This window comes from Chrysemys picta, chromosome 1, assembly GCF_011386835.1.
Source record: "Chrysemys picta bellii isolate R12L10 chromosome 1, ASM1138683v2, whole genome shotgun sequence".
Lineage (NCBI taxonomy): Eukaryota > Metazoa > Chordata > Testudines > Emydidae > Chrysemys > Chrysemys picta.
This window is the reverse complement of record NC_088791.1, coordinates 144,522,375-144,541,350: the sequence shown is the minus strand read 5'-3', so window position 1 is coordinate 144,541,350 and position 18,976 is coordinate 144,522,375. Positions and strand designations below refer to the sequence as shown.

Below are 18,976 nucleotides of genomic sequence, written 5' to 3'. Positions count from 1 at the left end.
CGCGTGGACAGGACCAGAATACTCCGCTCAGCACGAGTCGGAGGTCTCTGTCCCGACGGGGATTGTGGGCTGCCCAACTCGGGTCTGGCCTCACCCCTCTCCTTCTCTCAGCGCCGCTGAGTCTTCCCTTGCTTCTTACTGGGAGAGCAGTGCCAAGTCGACGACGGTGCCTCGCTGCGCACCAAAGACGTGATGCCGGGTCGACGCGCCGGTGCCAGGGCCAGTGCTGACTCCATTAGCAAAGTGCGGAGTCGGATCTCACACTCCCGCTTTGTCTGAGGCTTGAAGGAGTGGCAAATCTTACAATGCTCACTAATGTGAGCCTCGCCCAGACAGCGAAGACACTGAGTGTGTGGATCGCTTCTGGGCATAGAGTTGCGACAAGAGTCATATACGACTTGAAGCCTGGGCCACGGGGCATGCTCCGAGCCAGACACCAACGAAAGAAAAGTCCAGCAAAGAAACTAGAACTAGTGAACTAGATACCACTAAGGCTATAAACGCTGGAGCAAGTTCCAACTACCTTCACTGGCGGCAAGAAGGAACTGAGGGTGGGGGGAGCACGCAGCCCCCTTTATGGCGCGATATATCGTCGCCACTCCAGGGGTCGCAGCGGTGCTCCCCCACTATGGATACTACTAAGGGAAAAACTTCCGGCACCGGTACACGTGGCGAGCACGCACACCTATAGTGGAATACACCTGAGCAATCACTCGAAGAAGAACCTGCGTTGCCTATGGTATCTCTTAGACAGCTCCATCAGTGACCACTACCTAGTTTATTGAAGAAATGTAAGAAGTGATATCATCATGGACTATAATTGAGGAGAAAATATCTGAGAGTAGAGGGATCTTTAATCTACCTGACAAAGGCATAACAAGAGTCACTGGTTAAACGTTAAAGCTTGGCAAATTCAAATGGGAAATAAGGTGCAGATTAAGTGAAACCATTTACAATTCTCTATTTGAAATATTTAAAATCAAGAAAATATGTCTTTCTAAAAGACAGGCTCTAATTCAACTAGAGGACATTGAGTTTAATACAGAAATTACAAAGTGAAATTATATGGCCTATGTTATACAAGGAATCAGACTAGATCACAACAGTTGTTTTTCCTAAAAACCTATGATTCTAGGATATTCATATGGCCTCCAAAACCATCATAGCTGAGGTCCCCACAAACATTAGTGAATATTGTGACTAAATGTGATTGTTTCACTTTTTACCTTGCCTCCTCAACTCCATTTCTTTGTTTTATTCACTTGTTCTCTATCTTAGATTATAAACTCTTTGGGTCAGGGATTGTTCTGTCACATGTGCCTAATCTAATGGCCTAATCAGAGTTTCTAGGTGCTACCACAATAATAAATGAATGATTTACCCTCACAGGGTAGGGAAGTATTATCCCTATTTTACAGATGGGGACTCAAGACGCAGATTGAGGGATCTGACCATAAATTACACAAGAAAGCCTGTGGCACACCCACAAGTTGAACGATAAGGCTATCCATTCTTGACAATACTCCCTATTCCTCTGCTTCAGTCAGGGTACCATAAACCTCAAAGCATAAGAAACCCAAGATAATCTAAACTATTTGGATCTGAGGAATGCAAGTATACTAAGGAGTGCTTTGAAGTGAATATCTTTTGCTTCTGGCTGAAAGGATAAAGCTTGCACAGATGGAGTTCCGCCTCAAGGAGTGATCTATTCAAGTGTCAAAGGCATACCAGTTGATCAATATTTTAGCCTTATAAGAGGCACAAGATTTAAAGCCCAACTTCCTGTGGGACTCTGCAGTCCCAGAGGTGGGAAGCCACTCAAGTGGAGGTATCAGTAGCTATGAAGCTGACTGTGATCCTGAAGTGGGTTAGTGTCCAAAAAGCACACAACACTGGTTACAGTGAGGATCCATAACAGTAATGCCAGGAAACAGAGCAAGCCACACAAGGAGGAACCAGAAATAATAAAAAAAAAACCTCTCTTTTAAAGTAGTAAAAAATGAGCATAACAAATGAAATAAAAGGAGGATGGGAGAGGATTATAGAGTCCAAACCAGAGGAGACAGCAGCCAAGACAGGAACAGTCAGACCCACAGATACTTTAACCTGTCACACTGAAGGAATTACTGCCCTGATGCTAGAATATGTAGTGAGACTGGCAGGGGTTTGAAGAGTATGGTGCTAAGATATCTTTCATGTCACAAAGACAGTTCACTATCCCGTTACTAGAAGAGTGAGTGAGGGGGGAATTGATAGCAACATTCAACTACCTGAAGGGGGGGCGTTCCAAAGAGAATGGAACTAGGCTGTTCTCAGTGGTGGCAGATGACAGAAAAGGAGCAATGGTTTCAAGTTGCAGTGGGGGAGGCCTAGGTTGGATATTAGGAAAAACTATTTCACTAGGTGAAGCACTGAAATGGGTTCCCTACGGGGATGGTGGAATCTCCATCCTTAGAGGTTTTTAAGGCCGGGCTCGACAAAGCCCTGGCTGGGATCATTAGTTGGGCGTGGTCCTGCTTTGAGCAGGGGGTTGGACTAGATGAACTCGTGAGGTCTCTTCCAACCCTAATCTTCTATGATTCTATTATAATAGCTGGAATATAAAACATATCCCCCCCACCCCAACATTACAACTCTAAGTAGCTTCAGTACTCACCTTTTGAAAGTAGCTTCCGGAATTTCTGAGTGGCTGAGAGCTGCTGCTCTGGGCTATTGGAGAAAATCATCTCAATCATATCAGAGGTGATGACGGCACTCTGGGATTACATAGGGAAAGCAAACTAGTAAATTCTGGATTGAATTCAGAGGGAAAAGATTAGAACAACATTTGCCAAACTGTGCTATTGAGTTTATTACTACGTAAGAAGCTAGCCAACAAGAGTGATATTATTGACTGTTAGTGTGATCATTCAAAGGGCTTTAGATGGTAGCGTGCTAATTTGTGAACCTTTCATCTCTAGAATCCAAATTTTTTTTAAGGTATATGAGCAAAATTAGCAGACATTTTCCACATCACAAAACCACCATATAACTGGCAGTATCTTATCAGGAGAAGGAAGATGAGGATTGAAATAGTAAAGTTATTGATAGATGGGTGTTTGTGGCTAGGATAAGTTATTGTCTAGACCTGTCCATTATGTTTGCTTCAAGCCACTTTTGTAGCACCTCAATTCACACAACCTGTAATTTTAAAAAAGTATAAATGGTTTTAGTTCTGGTGAAAGACAGACAACCCTGATGACTGAATTCCTGAGCATGAACATCACAGCAGCAGTGCTAGCTTTCCTACACTACTCTGACCAGTGTCCTTCAACTTTGACCTGGAGACTTTGTCTACAGCAGGAAAAAAAGGATGCACAGTTCAGCACACATGCAGGTCCACAGGTGGAAGGAGTAGTGTAGAAAGGGCTCAGATCTTCTGACCACCAAGTCATCAAATCCTACTCTAGGAGGGTTATAGATGAAACAGATAAAAATACCTGAGCTTTCTCTGCACTTCCACTTCCATTAGTGAAGAATTACTGATCTATATTTTGCAAGATAGGTAATTTAGGAGAAGAGGGGAGTTAAATTTCAAGTGTCCCCTCTCTCTCTCTGAGATTTTCATGGATGCTAATTTGAGATATTTGCAATTGTACTTTTTAAAATTAGCACCTGTCCCATTTAGACTGAAACACTCTCCCATGCTTTTCTCCAGGTCCATTTCACATAAGCTTTAAAACAAATGGTTACAGCTTTCTATCACTACTGACCTGGGATAAATTTTAAGAGAACTAGCTATGTGAGTCTCTATATCTCATTAGGGATCCACTGAGCCATCCAGGTTACTCCGTTAATGAGTTTTTGGCAGAGCAAAGCAAATCTGCACACTCATTTCAATGGTATTTCTCTGTACGTAATGCAATAACTTTTGAAAACTACAACCACTGAATTCCAAAATGTCAGAGAACATTCTTAACATCAATGGGCAGATCCCTAGTGATTTTGGTGAAAATTAGAAAATCAAAGTGATTCTTCTCGGGGTTCCAAGACTGAGTCACCTTAATACTGCGCCCCCGCCCCCCCGTATACAGCGTGAGAAAGACTTGCTTGTGCTCAACTGTGTTTCAGCTCCCCGACACTACCAGTCTGAGAGCCACTCAAGCACCCTCCTCTGGGCTATGCCAACCCTTACGTTGCCTTTGAGGTTAACAGTAGTGTACCCCCAGTCCCTGAGCCCCTTTGAAGCATTCCCCTGTAGTGTCCAGCCCCTTATCCACTGAACATTCACAGAAAAACCAGGTCTGTCATTTCTAAGGGCCAGTGAACACACCAGCTTGTATGATTCAACTCAGGATCAGCCCCTAGTTTAATATCAGACACTTACATGTATTTATAGTGAAAACAAGTTTATTATCAAAGATTCAAGAAATAGTGAGTAAGAATAATGAAAACAAAAGGTTACATATACAACAAAATCATAACACGATTTCTAGAGACTAAGCTGAACAGGCTAACCTTCTGTCTTAAGCAGTTTATCTCACCCCAAATGTCCTCTGCATCATTTTAACCAAGGCTAGTTGTAATCCCATTTTCATGAATGTAAATCGCACTGCCCGATTACTACTTAGTGCGGGATGAGAGAGCATCTTCCTTATTCTCCATATATCCTTCAGAATTCACTGTCTGTGCCCAGAATCAGGATAACACCCCACACACACCCTGGCTTATTTTCCAGTATGCTGCCTCCCTGTTGATTTCACAACCCCCTGACGACTTCATATGCAAATGATTCTCCATTGTGTTAGCCTACAATGCTTAACTTACATGCTGACAGAGACAGGTGAATAAACATCTTTTGTCAACTCTGCCTTGATACAGACTTTAAAGCATATTTTCAGTAGACATACATAACTCCTTACATTGTATGTGTTCACACATTTCACAATGATATTAGCGACTAGTGGGTTCTGTACCAAACTAAATGAAGCATGATTTTTAATCACATATGTGGTTAGATGTTTGGCTGCATGAGTGCTGTCCCTGTGTGCCGTGCCAGCTCTGCGCAGACAGTTGGCACAGCAGACCTCAAGCGAACCACCCAATGACCACAAGATCTGTTAAGGTACGAAGGCACCCAGGCAGGTTTACTGTCGACAAAACATGGTACTGGTATCCTGAAGACTGTACTGGACCACTAATATATGTATGCCCGTAACAATGGACGAAGCTCAGTCAGTGGCAGGACTTCCCACTGCCCTCTAAACTGGCCAAAGACACTCCCTCTGAGTACAAACAAATTACATATTGTCCCTCTGACATAGTTAACATCTATTAACATAGTCAGTTACCACCCATGACCTAGTACATCTCTATCAATGACACTATCATCCTGACCTTATCTTTAGGAGGAGTCAGTGTGTTCCTATTATCTTTGGGGAAAGTGTTTGTACCATTCTTGGTATGGGGTATTCTGGTACCACCCTTCTGGAATGTGTTTGCATATGTATTCTGTGCCTAGCACTTCTTAGGAATGTGTGTTTCTGCAATATCAGTCCTATTCTTGCCAGATTTTGTGAGCAGGGCCTACTTCTTGCTCACAACTTAACTTTATAGCAGCAAAGTTTTGAACGCTACTTTAGCCCAGGCCTCTGATAGAAGGGCTTAAGTTTCAGGCCTTCTTCCTACTACTACATATTGGCAAGTTTCTCTGCATCACAGCCTCAAGAACAAAATCCATAAAGAGTTGTTTCAGACAGCACATTTTACCCAGAGTTTTCTTGGAAAACAAACCAACCAACCAATCAGTCTTTCCATCATGTTTCTCTGGCACAATCTGATCCATTACCAGATATGTTGTATCTGTCCATTTTAGAATATAAACTCTTTGGGACTAGTGCCAATCCTGCCTATGGCACTATCTACCACTATCCACCTACCTACCAACCATTTTATTTACACAGAGAGAGAATATGCATGCAGAAATTCTGAAAGCATCATGCTCACTTACAGAAGTCATCTCCATATTGTTCAGTTGAGCTTCATGAAAGCCTCCATCTGACATCACTTCCTCCTCTGCTTCTTCCTCAGCTGTAGCAACATTTCTGCGCTTAAATAACTAAAGGAAAAGACTTGAAGTTAGTATCAGCAGTACAGAAACCAAGGCTAGCTTACATTCAGAATAGCACATTAGGCTGCAATAGCACTGACATCCATGATCACCTAATCACTGTGTAGAAACAAGTTGTGACAGGTGAACATGGAATATTTCAAGACTATTATATTGAGATTTGACAGATGCTACAGAACCCTAGAATATCCAAAGACATTATGTTAAATTTATAAATGATATATGTACTTTTATGGGCTTGCCACCAGTTATATTCCTGGTTCAATGAGTGAGCTCAAGGATGCTTTCTACAGGAACTAAAAGCACTAAGGGGTAATTAATGCAAAACCTTAATGCTGAATCAATACAGGTAACAAGAATTATGAAGCTTCACCCACCCCCCAGTGGAAAGAACACACAGATTAACATGGCCTGGTCTTAACAGATAATGGACTTGAACCTTCATAAAATATCAGCCCTGACCAGAGGACTTGTTCGCTCACACTTGATCCATGAACTAACATGAGAGTGTGACCAAGAAAGGCAGGCCCTGTGGAAAAGACCTGGAGCACTTTAAATCTCCAGAATCTCCATATGGAAGATGGATTGTCATCTAGTAAACAAGGCATGCATATAATCTGTTTGTTTTTAAGATGTTTTCTCTAAAATGCTTTTGTTCTGAACAAACAGTATTTTGATATATGACAGCTGGTTGGTCAATGCCCCCTGGGAGAACATAACTGCAAATGCTGAACTGAAGTCAGATCTGCTGAGGTGATCACAGTTAATTGCAAGAGTTTGCAGCCTAAACTCCAGCCTGGAAGGAGAGGATCATGGGATTCTGGCCCAAGAAAGGTAAGAACTACAGACCCAAGACTAAGAAGGATGCCCTCATGGAGATCATAAGGGGGACAGAGGTACAATTTAATCATGAACTGAGACAAATATATTTGCTAAAAGTTGTGGTTCCAAAAGAACACTGGAATCAAGTAAGTCAATGGATTTCTGAGTCATTAGAGGAAATAGTCAAACTCAATTTAAAACCAAAGTTTAGTAGATTAAAAAGGATTTAACAAAACCTAGTAAGGAAAGTCTAAAACACACTTTCATTTAAATTATAAAAAAAAAAAAAAAAAAAAAAAACCCTTCCCCTGAAGGTGCTGGAAACACAAACCCAACAGCATGACTATAATAGAAAAGAACAAACTGTTCTCATCAGAAACTGACCAGAAACAAAGTCAAATGCAAAAGAAAATCAGCACATTATGATGAGCAGATTACATTCTAAACTTTTATTCATCTGACTAACCTAAAGCCTTGTCTATGTTACAAACTTATGTCGACTCAAGTTATGGCAGCATACAGCTGCCAGTTAGTACATCACTTGTGCACATGCATACTTGGTGCCTTGTGTCAGCAGTGCTCGTACTCACCAGGAGCACTTTTACTGATGCAATGTGGTGCACCATGGGTGGGTATCCCAGCATGCAATTTGCCAACATCCAGAGCACTGTCTTTTGGGAAGTTCCGGCAATGCATGATGGGGCCGAAACGAATTGTGCAGGGGTGACCGCGAGTATACGGTCAACTTCCCAGTTTGCAACTATCTGTATCCCATAATTTTTGCATCTTTTTTTAAAATCCCACAATCCCGCATGACTGTCCTCGCTGTCTCCAAGCTTAGCACGAAGCCTGCACAGGTCTGCACCGTTGTCATGAGTGCTGCAAGCACAGGGTGCACGATGCTGTAAGTATTTGCAGAGTCTCAAGGAGAGCCACAGGGAACATGACGATTCCTTGGAGGACAGATTGTTGTAGACCATTGTGAGAACCAACTCAAAGTTGTGGGTGGAATTCACAGAGCAGCTGCAGATGGTGGTGCACCACTTCTGGGCCCAAGAAACAGACACTAGCTGGTGGGCTTGCATCATACTGCAGATTTGGGATGACGAGCATTGGTGACAATCTACATTCCTAGTTTGGTGTGCCAAGCTTGCCCCAGCCCTCCAGAGCAGGGACACCAAAATGAGAGCGGCATTGACAATGGAGAAGTAAGTGATGATAGCACTGTGGAAACTTGCAACGCCAGATTGTTACTGGTCAGTCCAGAATAAATTTGGAGTCAGGAAATCCACTGGGGGGGGCCTTTGTCACGCAAGTGTGCAGGGCCATTAATCATCTCCTACTGTACAGGACGGTGACTCTCAGCAATGTGCAGAATATAGCAGATGGATTTGCAGCAATGGAGTTCCCAAACTGAGGTGGATCAATAGATGACATGCATATCTCTATTTTTGACATGATCAGAAAGGGCCCACTTTTCTATGGTTATGCAAGTGGATATGGTGGATCCCAAGGAATGCTTCACTGACATCAATGTGAGCTGCTCAGGGAAGATGCACAATGCTCACATCTTTAAGAACACAGGACTGTTCAAAAGCTGCAAGCAGGGACTTTTCTTCCTGACCAGCAGGTTACCATTGGCAATGCTGAAGTGATCCAGCCACCTCAACACCACCAAGGAATGCTTTACTACTGGCTCAGCAAGTGCAAAATGACCGCTGAATGTGGCTTTGGTGATTTGAAGGGACGCTGGCATTGTTTACTCACAAGATTGGACCTCAGTGAGAAAAATATCCCAATGGTTATAGCTGCCTGCTGTGTTCTGCATAATATCAGTGAAGCAAAGGGGGAAAGTGTCGACCCAGGTGGAGGTGGAGCAGCTCTCTGCTGAATTTGAACAGCCAAATACAAGGGCTACTAGAAGAGCTCAATGTGTAGCCACAGCTCAGGGAGTCTTTGAAAGACCATTTTAATAGTGAGCCAGAGTAGCGTAAGTTGTTGTTGTGTGCTCTATCTGGCCATGCTCTTTTTTGCAGCCTGATATGAATTGTGTGTTGATTGCTGTACACGTAGGCATATAACATTGTCAATGCACCTATTCATTTTGTTTGTGAATGATCTTGAGTTGCATGACACTGTGCAGAAACAGGTAATTGGTCATTTTCAGAATAGCTGAACACCAGCCACCATATGTTGTGAAGTAATAAAGACGAATTATGTTTCAAATAATTTTATTTGGTAACAAAATCATTGAAAATAAAACCAAAAACAAACCTTGGGTAATTTAAAAACACATACTGTATATAGTATCAGGGGGTAGCCGTGTTAGTCTGTATCTACAAAAACAACAAGGAGTCTGGTGGCACCTTAAAGACTAACAGATTTATTTGGGCATAAGCTTTCGTGAGTAAAAACCTCACTTCTTCGGATGCATAGAGTGAAAGTTACAGATGCAGGCATTGCTCTCCATGTGTCAGTATCTAATGCCTGCATCTGTAACTTTCACTCTATGCATCCGAAGAAGTGAGGTTTTTACTCACGAAAGCTTATGCCCAAATAAATCTGTTAGTCTTTAAGGTGCCACCAGACTCCTTGTTGTTTTTATACTGTATATACTCGTTGATCATAAGCCGGTTCGTGTATAAGCCGACCCCCCCAAGATGGGTAAGTAAAAAAGGAAATTTTTTATGTCCCGTTCATAAGCTGACCCTATAATTCAGGCGTCAGCAAACTTTGGCTCCTGGGCCATCAGGATAAGCCACTGGTGGACCAAGATGGTTTGTTTACCTTGAGCAGCTGCAAGCACGGAGGTAAACTTAAGTAAACAAAGTGTCCCAGCACGCCAGCTGCTTACCCTGACGGGCCAGGACAGCAACTGTAGGGAAATTTTGGGGAGGGGGAAGAAGTTGGGGGTCAGGGGAGTAACCCCTGTGACCACCCCCCACATGGCCCCACCCCTAGCCCGGGACCCCCACACTCTTCCCATCCAATCCCTTCCCACCTTATCTGGGGAGGATGTCTCTGGCCTGGCTAGAGCTGCTCCGACAGGCTGGGCAGCACGGCCGCAGCCTGCTCCGGCGGGCTAGGCCAGTCATGCTCAGGTGGGCCGGGCGGCGCAGCCACAACCTGCTCTGGGAGGCGTGGCTGAGCGGCACGGCTGCAGCCTGCTAGCTCCGGAGCTGCAGCTGCTTTGGAAGCTGGGGAGAGAGCAGCGTGGCCAGAAGCGGAGAGACTCTGGCCCCACCTCTTCCCTTCTGGTTCTGCTGGCTGTGCTGCCTCTCCTTGCTCCCTCTGTTGGGGGAAAGGGCTGTGTCCCACCTCTCCCTCCCTATACCCGTTCATAAGACAACCCCCTTCTCTGGTACTTCCCTTTTTTACTAAAAAAATTTGGCTTATGAATGAGTATATATGGTACATTAAAAACAATTAAAAAACCTAATAAATTAAGAGAACAGAATTAATGAGGGGGAAAGAATATTCTTGTCCATCTCAGCTACACCTACAGCAATCGTGACTTTCACAGGTCGGTGTAAGTGAAGCTGTGATTGTCTTTCACGTCCCCTGGGATGGGGGTGGGGGAGCAGTAGTGCAGCAGCCCCTAATGTTATATGGAATGTTGGGGTGAGGGGGGCATGGGAAGTTCTGATATTGAGTTCTCAATGGGCTGCAGAGGGAGGTGACCATGGGATTGTTGAACCTGCAAGTCCACAGTATCTGTGTTTTCTGCCTGAGAATCCCTATTATATCCTGATGCATCTCCCTCTCCTTTTCCTGCTCCTTTCTCCTCTCCCCCCTTTGCTTCTTCAGGTTGTCACCAGTGTTCATCCTGCAGGCCCTGTGCTCACTGTCCGTTGCAGCACTGGCTTGTAGGATCTCCTGGAACATGTCATCATGAGTCCTGTTCTTTCTGCTCCTTATCTGGCTCAGGCATTCTGTGGGTGTGCACAGAGAGACCATGAAGGCTGCAATGGCAGCACCTGCAGATAAAACACAAAGAGGTACTATTGTCAGTGTACTCACTATGGAAAGTGAAACTCAAAATGCTTAACTCAGTCCCCTTCCTCCAGTGTGCATAGTTCCAGCCCCAGCCCCAGTCGTAGTTAGTATGGCCTGCTGGGGGTTGGAGAAATGAGGAAGGAATTGCTCAGTTGCATGATTCTTAAAGTATAGGTTGGGCCCTTCATTTTCAGTTTTTATTTTATTTTATTTTCCCCAAGAATTTATCAATGTTTATTACCACAACAACATAAGGAGGTGAAAATCAGTTAAAAAAAAATTCTGGGTAAATATCGGGGTGTATTTTGGCAGACAGAAAGACGGGGGGGAAATATTCAATAGATGAATGCTTTCAATTTCATTCAGCACTGTGGTTTGGAGTTCTGTTTTGTTCTTCAGCAAACTAGGGTTGTCGATGACTCGCAGTTAACGCACACGATTAACTCAAAAAAATTAATCGTGATTAATTGCAATTTTAATCTCACTGTTAAACAATAGAATCCCAATTGAAATCTATTAAATATTTTTGGATGTTTTTCCACATTTTAATATATTGACTTCAATTACAACCCAGAATACAAAGTATATAGTGGTCACTTTATATTATATTTTATTACAAATATTTGCACTGTAAAAATGATAAACAGAAGAAATAGTATTTTTCAATTCATAGAATATCAGGGTTGGAAGGGACCTCAGGAGGTCATCTAGTCCAACCCCCTGCTCAAAGCAGGACCAATCCCCACCTAAATCATCCCAGCCAGGGCTTTGTCAAGCCTGACCTCCTCTAAGGAAGGAGATTCCACCACCTCCCTAGGTAACCCATTCCAGTGCTTCACCTCCCTCCTCGCGAAAAAGTTTTTCCCAATATCCAACCTAAATCTCCCTCACTGAAACTTGAGACCATTACTCCTTGTTCTGTCATCTACTACCACTGAGAACTGTCTAGATCCATCCTCTTTGGAACCCCCTTTCAGGTAGTTGAAAGCAGCTATCAAATCCCCCCTCATTCTTCTCTTCTGCAGAATAAATAATCCCAGTTCCCTCAGCCTCTCCTCATAAGTCATGTGCTCCAGCCCCCTAATCATTTGTGTTGCCCTCCGCTGGACTCTTCCCAGTTTTTTCACATCCTTCTTGTAGTGTGGGGCCCAAAACTGGACACAGTACTCCAGATGAGGCCTCACCAATGTCGAATAGAGGGGAATGATCACCTCCCTCGATCTGCTGGCAATGCCTTTACTTATACAGCCCAAAATGCCGTTAGCCTTCTTGGCAACAAGGGCACACTGTTGACTCATATCCAGCTTCTCATCCACTGTAACCCCTAGGCCCTTTTCTGCAGAAGTGCTGCCTAGCCACTCGGTCCCTAGTCTGCAGCAGTGCATGGGATTCTTCTGTCCTAAATGCAGGACTCTGCACTTGTCCTTGTTGAACCTCATTAGATTTCTTTTGGCTCAATCCTGTAATTTGTCCGAGTCCCTCTGTATCCTACTCCCTACCCTCCAGCGTATCTACTGGCCCCAGGACCGACCCTTGGGGCACTCCGCTTGATACCGGCTGCCAACTAGACATGGAGCCAGTGATCACTACCTAATGAGCCAGACGATCTAGCCAGCTTTCTATCCACGTCATACAAGTACAGTAGTGCAATCTCTATCATGAAAATGCAACTTACAAATATAGATTTTTCTTCTTTTACTTAACTGCACTCAAAAACAAAACTGGGTAAAACTTTAGAGCCTACAAATCCACTCGAAGTCAGCCAACCGCTAAGACAAACAAGTTTGTTTATATTTACGGGCAATCATGCTGCCCGCTTCTTATTTACAATGTCACCTGAAAGTGAGAACAGGCATTCACATGGCACTCTTGTAGCCGGCGTTGCAAGGTATTTACGTGCCAGATATGCTAAACATTTGTATGTCCCTTCATGCGTTGATAAGAGGACATGCTTCCATGCTGATGACGCTTATTAAAAAAAATAATGCGTTTAATTAAATTTGTGACTGAACTTCTTGGCGGAGAATTGTATGCCTCCGACTCTGTTTTACCTGCATTCTGCCATATATTTCATGTTATAGCAGTCTTGGGTGATGACCCAGCACATGCTGTTCATTTTAAGAACACTTTCACTGAAGATTTGACAAAACACAAAGAAGGTACCAATGTGAGATTTCTAAGGACAGATACAGCACTCGACCCAAGGTTTACGAATCTGAAGTGCCTTCCAAAAACTGAGCAAGACAAGGCATGGAGCATGCTTTCAGATGTCTTAAAAGAGCAACATTCCAATGCGGAAACTACAGAATCCAAATCACCAAAAAAGAAAATCAATCTTCTGCTGGTGGCATCTGACTCAGATGATGAAAATGAACATGCATCAGTCCGCACTGCTTTGAAACGTTATCAAGCAGAACCCGTCATCAGCATGGACGCATGTCCTCTAGAATGGTGGTTGAAGCATGAAGGGACATATGAATCTTTAGCACATCCGGCACGTAAATATCTTGCAATACTGGCTATAACAGTGGGCTTGTAGACTCTAAAGTTTTAGATCGTTTTATTTTTGAATGCAGGCTTTTTTGTACATAATTCTACATTTGTAAGTTCAACTTTCATGATAAAGAGATTGCACTACAGTACTTGTAACGGGGGAATTGAAAAATACTATTTCTTTTGTTTTTTTACAGCATTTTATAATTGTAATCAAAAATAAATATAAAGTGAGCCCTGTACATTTTTCATTCTGTGTTGTAACTGAAATAAAGATATTTGAAAATGTAGAAAACATCCAAAAATATTTAAATAAATGGTATTCTATTATTGTTTAATCGCACAATTAATCATGATTAATTTTTTTAATCACTTGGCAGCCCTACTCAAAACACAATGCCACTTCTGAGTTTAAGAAAACAATACATCTCTAATCCCCAAATAAAACTTTTCATTTGAATAAATAGTTTACTGTTGTAGACTTAGAACTATTAGTCTATAAATATTTAGATTTAATAATTGGGCCATACCATTTGCAACACATACACTCAACTTCATCCTTTTCTCCTATTTTTGTTTTTAAACTTTCGAATGCTTCCTTGTGTTGTGAAATATATTCCGCTACAGATTTTCGTTTTCTTCTCATTTTAGGGTGTCAAATCTTTAAACAGTTATGGTTTAAAGCTGCTCACAGCTTGAAATGCATACCTGGGGGTGAGATTCATCAATATGTTCAGAAGCACATGCACTTCAGAACTTGTTTGTTTCTTGTGTGTAGCTTCTAAACTAATACATAGCCTTACTTCAACAGGCAGCTTTACATACAGACTAATGTATTATCGTAATACATAGATCTCATGCAATGTATTGTATTTTCCTAATAAAAAGTTATTTTTATATATATGAATGATACAAAAGTAGGGTGAAAAATCAGAAAAAAAATGAATTATACTTTTTGTAAAACCTGGAAAATTTTCGGTAAAAATCAGTTTAAACTGAAAAGGAAGGGACTTAAGTATAGGGCAATGCCACTGAATACTGACATTGTTTTCAAAAGGCAGTGGTGATTTTAGCTGATATCTCACTCCTGAGGGTAACAAAGGCAGAAAGAGAACAGCTGCTGTGGGTGTCACAAAGCAGCCCAGGACTATATGCTGCTGGGCTGTGTATTGCAATGGTGCCTGCTGAAATTATCACTGACTAGCATGGGAAAGTGTTCTACTGCAGAGGAAGAAGTAAGGCTGCCATCCCTAGAAACCTTCAGCAGAGGATTACAGAGTACTTCCATAAAAGTTTAATCAAGATCGCTCAGGAGGATTCGAACATCCCTGTGAACATAAACAAATTGCTCTGCAGCCCTCCTCCCCCCCACCCCGCCTAACTCTAGAGGGGAATGAAAAGCAGATAGCAACTCTCTCTCTGGGCCGTAACACTACCTCTTCTACCAGGAGTAAATTAATGATAACTCAGGAGTGTCCTGCTACTTTGGGGATGCCATCCCTATAATTTAAAATTAAACGACACACTCACCTGAGGTTCCTTCACCTGCATTGGCTCACCCATGCTCATCTGGTAGGACTGGTTAGACTGCAGTGGAGTAAAAAATGTACTGGTTCGCTGCACAGCAGGATTCCCTGGTCACCTGTCCAACATACTCCTCCTCTTCCTTGTTCACCACCTCCTCACTGCTGTTCGCAGCAGAGGCTGGTGACTTGGGCTCCTTGGAACTATCCAGGGTGCTGTGGCAGGTGGCGGTGTGATTTCCACTGAGTATGGCATGTGGCTCTGCGTAAAAGCAGTAGGTCTGCAGCTTGGGGCCGGATCAATTGATGGCCTCCCTGGCCTTCTGGCACGCCTGCTGCAGCTCCTCAGCTTTCACATATGTTGCTGCTGGTCCCTGTCATATCCCTTCTCCTGCATCCCTATGAGCAGATTGCTCAGGATGTTGCTGTTTCTATGGCTGGTTTGAAGCAGTGCCTGCACAGTCTCTTCTACCCACAGGCCAATATCTCCTGTCTACTGCATAGTCAGCTGGGCAGTTGCATTCAACAATGGAGAGCTGGTAGATGTGCTCATCAAGCCGGGCAATCAGGAAACTTAGTTTAAAAAATGGCACTTATGTTGGTGGGAGCCAAATTTAAATGTAAACATATGCTCAACTAGGTCGACATAAGCTGCCCTGCATTGACCTATATTTATAGTGTAGACCAGGCTTAAGATGTTACTAACACATAGGATTTTGATTAATGTCAGAAAAACGTATCACACTGGATTTTAATAAATAGGAAAATTCTAAGAGAACAAAAATGTTTCAGAGATCAATAAAGATTTTTATTTTTGTTTACTGATATAGCCCTGGGTCAAAAAAAATGGGGAAAAATAGTATAGAAATGCATAACACCACTTTGCTCTTAAGATTTATGGGGAAGAATTCTGTGCAGGTTTCTGAGTTAGGCTTTTCTTGGGTGAAGGCTTTGAGATGAGTTTTGGCCCAGCAGAAATTTTTACATTTCAATTATGAACCCCTCAGAAATGGAATTTTCTAAAAGAACCTTAAAAACTATTAATTATAGCAAAATGTGGTAAGAAAAGGTCCTCAGCACTGTTCCTGCTCCCAGGCTGCCTTCTCCTGAGGTAACAGGAAACCACTAGTCCAGTGGTTGTTTTCAGCATCTCTCTTGATTCTCAATCAGTTGGGGACACAAAAAACTTTAAACTCCCTATTCAACATATCAGTCTAATGAGCAGGGTTAGAGTGTGAACTTACATCATCATAATCATGGCAGAACCAGGTCTCTAGCACACAGGTGTGATTTCAGTAGATCAAGGAGCAACTCTCAAAGAAGTCTGCTCTATAATCACCGGTATGCTAGCATGCATGAATTTATCAGGTCAGGGATAACCAGGGGGGCAGACATTTTCAAGAAAAGCCTTCTTTTGAGAACTGGCTATAGTTACAAGAGAAGAGTTCTGCTATACCTGTTCCTCCCTTTTCTGCTTCCGTAGCTGAAGGCCCTCTTCCTCTCGCCTACGACGCATTTCATCAGGATTCAGAGACTTGTTCTTGTAGCTCTTCAATCGGAAGTTCTCTTTTCCTGAGGTTGTCATGATTTCTAGAATACTGCAATTAAAAAGAGGTGGGTCATAGAAAGAGATTTCTTTTCAGGAACACGCTGCTTCCAGTTTTTCCTTTATTACTGCTGTAGCTAGCTATACCTCCAGGCACTGTCCCCACCCGGACTAGTGCTTCTGGGAGAAAGAGAGACTATTAAGTGAAGGCAGAAATAGTTCACAGGACTTGCATACACTTCATATGTCACTCTCAGACTCACAACAGCATGAATGTACTAGTACAGGGGATGCTTGAAATACTCCAGGCCAATACTAAAATACAGGATTGTCTTACTTTTGAGTGCAGGTTAAAGTGGATACTTAAGACTAGTTTATTTAGGTTTTTAGTAGCTGCTTACTTAAACAGTACTAATATTTTAGAACTCTGTTACACAGCAGTTAATGGATTAAAAAGATAGAGAGAATTTCAAATAAACTCAGTTAAAAAAAAAAGTTTGTCCTCCCTCCTTTTTAAAAACCATCAAAGGACTTGCTCCAGCTAACCACACAAAACTTACGTTAATTTCTTTGTCACATCTGTCTCTCTACACAATCTCCCCACTCACAGCACAAATGCCTTCTCTTCTGTAAACCTTGCTCTCTAAGGCAGCTTTCCCATTTCTCTCCATTTAATCAATTCTCCAACTTTTCAAATTTCATCTGAATTTCATCTCTTTTCCCTTCTCTCAGTCTGCAGTTACACTCTAAAGTTTTGGGGATACAGTTTGTAGGAAAGAAGCTAGGAAGGAATAAAGCTGTATTTTCACTAAAACACCAGTGAGTAGCTTTGAAGTTTATAGTTTATGATATCAAAGCACATATACATCTTCTCTTCTTGGGTAATTGAGAAGACCAATAGTAATGGTATCAGTCTGGCGGTGGTCATTGTTTATTGGAGTTTCATATATATTTGCTGAACTGTGGGGTTACTGAGCCTGACCCAAAATCCTGAAGTCAGTGGAGAGAGACTATTTAAAAAATTGTGCTGTGAATCAGATCTTATATCTGCATTGCTGTTCTCTCTTCTAACATTTCACTTAAAATCTTGAGATGGTAAACATAAAATTCTCATTTTCTGAATGTTTCTATGCCTCTCATACAGATGCAAAACTTTCAAGTATGCCACAGATTTCAACAGCAAATTCTGACACAGAGTACTTGTCTCTGTAGCAGAATGAATCGTGCACTGGAATTCTAGAGAAATCGGGGCAATTCAAAGGTTGTGGGTTTGAGCCCCACCAAAGTCAAGTTTTGGTGCAGAAAAGAGCCATAAGAATGATTAAAGGATTAGAAAGCATACCATATAGTAACAGACTCAAGGAGCTCAGTCTATTTAGCTCAGTGGCTTTCAACCTGTGGTCAGCAGACCTCTGGGGGTCTGTAGACTATGGGTATGTGTACACTACCCACCGGATCGGCGGGCAGCAATCGACCCCCGAGCGCTCTCCCATCGACTCCTGTACTTCCCCCCCGCGAGAGGCGCAGGCAGAGTCGATGGGGGAGCGGCAGCAGTCGACTCACTGCAGTGAAGACACCACAGTGAGTAGGTCTAAGTAAGTCGACTTCGGCTCCGTTATTCACGTAGCTGAAGTTGCTTAACTTAGATCAATCCGCCCCCCCAGTGTAGACCAGGCCTATGTCTAAGGGTCTGTGAAAGGTTGTCATTGCCATAGAACAGTGGTTTTCAACCTGAGGTCCGCAGACTATGTGTAAGATTTCCAAAGGGGTCTGCACCTCCAACTGAAATTTTTTAGGGGGTCCAAAAATTAAAGAAAGGAGAAAACCACTGATTTAACTTAACCAAGAGACGGATAAGGAGTGATTTGATCATAGTCTGTAAGTATCTACCTGGGGAATAAATATTTGATAATGGTCTCTTCAATGTAGCAGATAAGGTACTATGACTGGAAGTTGAAGCTAGACAAATTCAGACTGAATATAAGGTGTAAATTCTTAAAAGTGAGTGTAATTAATCATTGTGACAATTTACCCAGTGTCGTGGTGTATTTTCCATCACTGGCAATTAAAAGAAATCCAATATTAATTTAAGATATGCTCTAATTCAAAATGAATTAGTTTGGGGTTGTCTATGGCCTGTGTTATACAAGAGATTGGACAAGATGATCACAATGGTCCCTTTTGCGCTTGGAATCTCTCAAAAGAGCCACAAAAGTTATTCTAGGGTAGAGAACAAGTCTTACAGTTAAACTTTATTTAGCTTCTCAAAAAAAATCAACTGGTGATTTGATTACTGTGTATGAGCACAGGGAGAAAATACTGATAACTAAAAAGGCTCCTTAATCGAGCACAAAAAAGCATAACATAGTTAGAAGCTGAAGCCAGACAAATTCTAATTAAAAATTCATGCCTAATTTAAATAGTGAGGTTGATTAATCACTGGAACAAACTACCCAAATGGTGGATTATCTATCTCTTGATGCCTTC

General features: G+C 42.4%; 1 protein-coding gene across 17 annotated transcripts in view; it reads right to left on the bottom strand.

Moving 5' to 3' along the window:
- KPNA1 (karyopherin subunit alpha 1) overlaps nt 1–18,976 on the bottom strand; it is a 260,914-nt gene that overhangs the window by 116,563 nt on the left and 125,375 nt on the right. For 15 of the 17 annotated variants that reach the window (XR_010598953.1, XR_010598950.1, XR_010598943.1 and 12 more), the window contains exons 2-4: nt 16,400–16,541; nt 5,990–6,097; nt 2,657–2,756 (exon numbers count right to left, since the gene is read on the bottom strand). Coding sequence is in view for 11 of the 17 variants with exons in the window: in XM_065585990.1 (XP_065442062.1) it covers nt 2,657–2,756; nt 5,990–6,097; nt 16,400–16,541 (350 nt within the window). In the remaining 6 variants the exon portion in view is untranslated. The remainder of the gene's footprint in view (nt 1–2,656; nt 2,757–5,989; nt 6,098–16,399; nt 16,542–18,976) is intronic. The other 2 variants (XM_065585998.1, XM_042855093.2) reach the window with 1 other exon arrangement.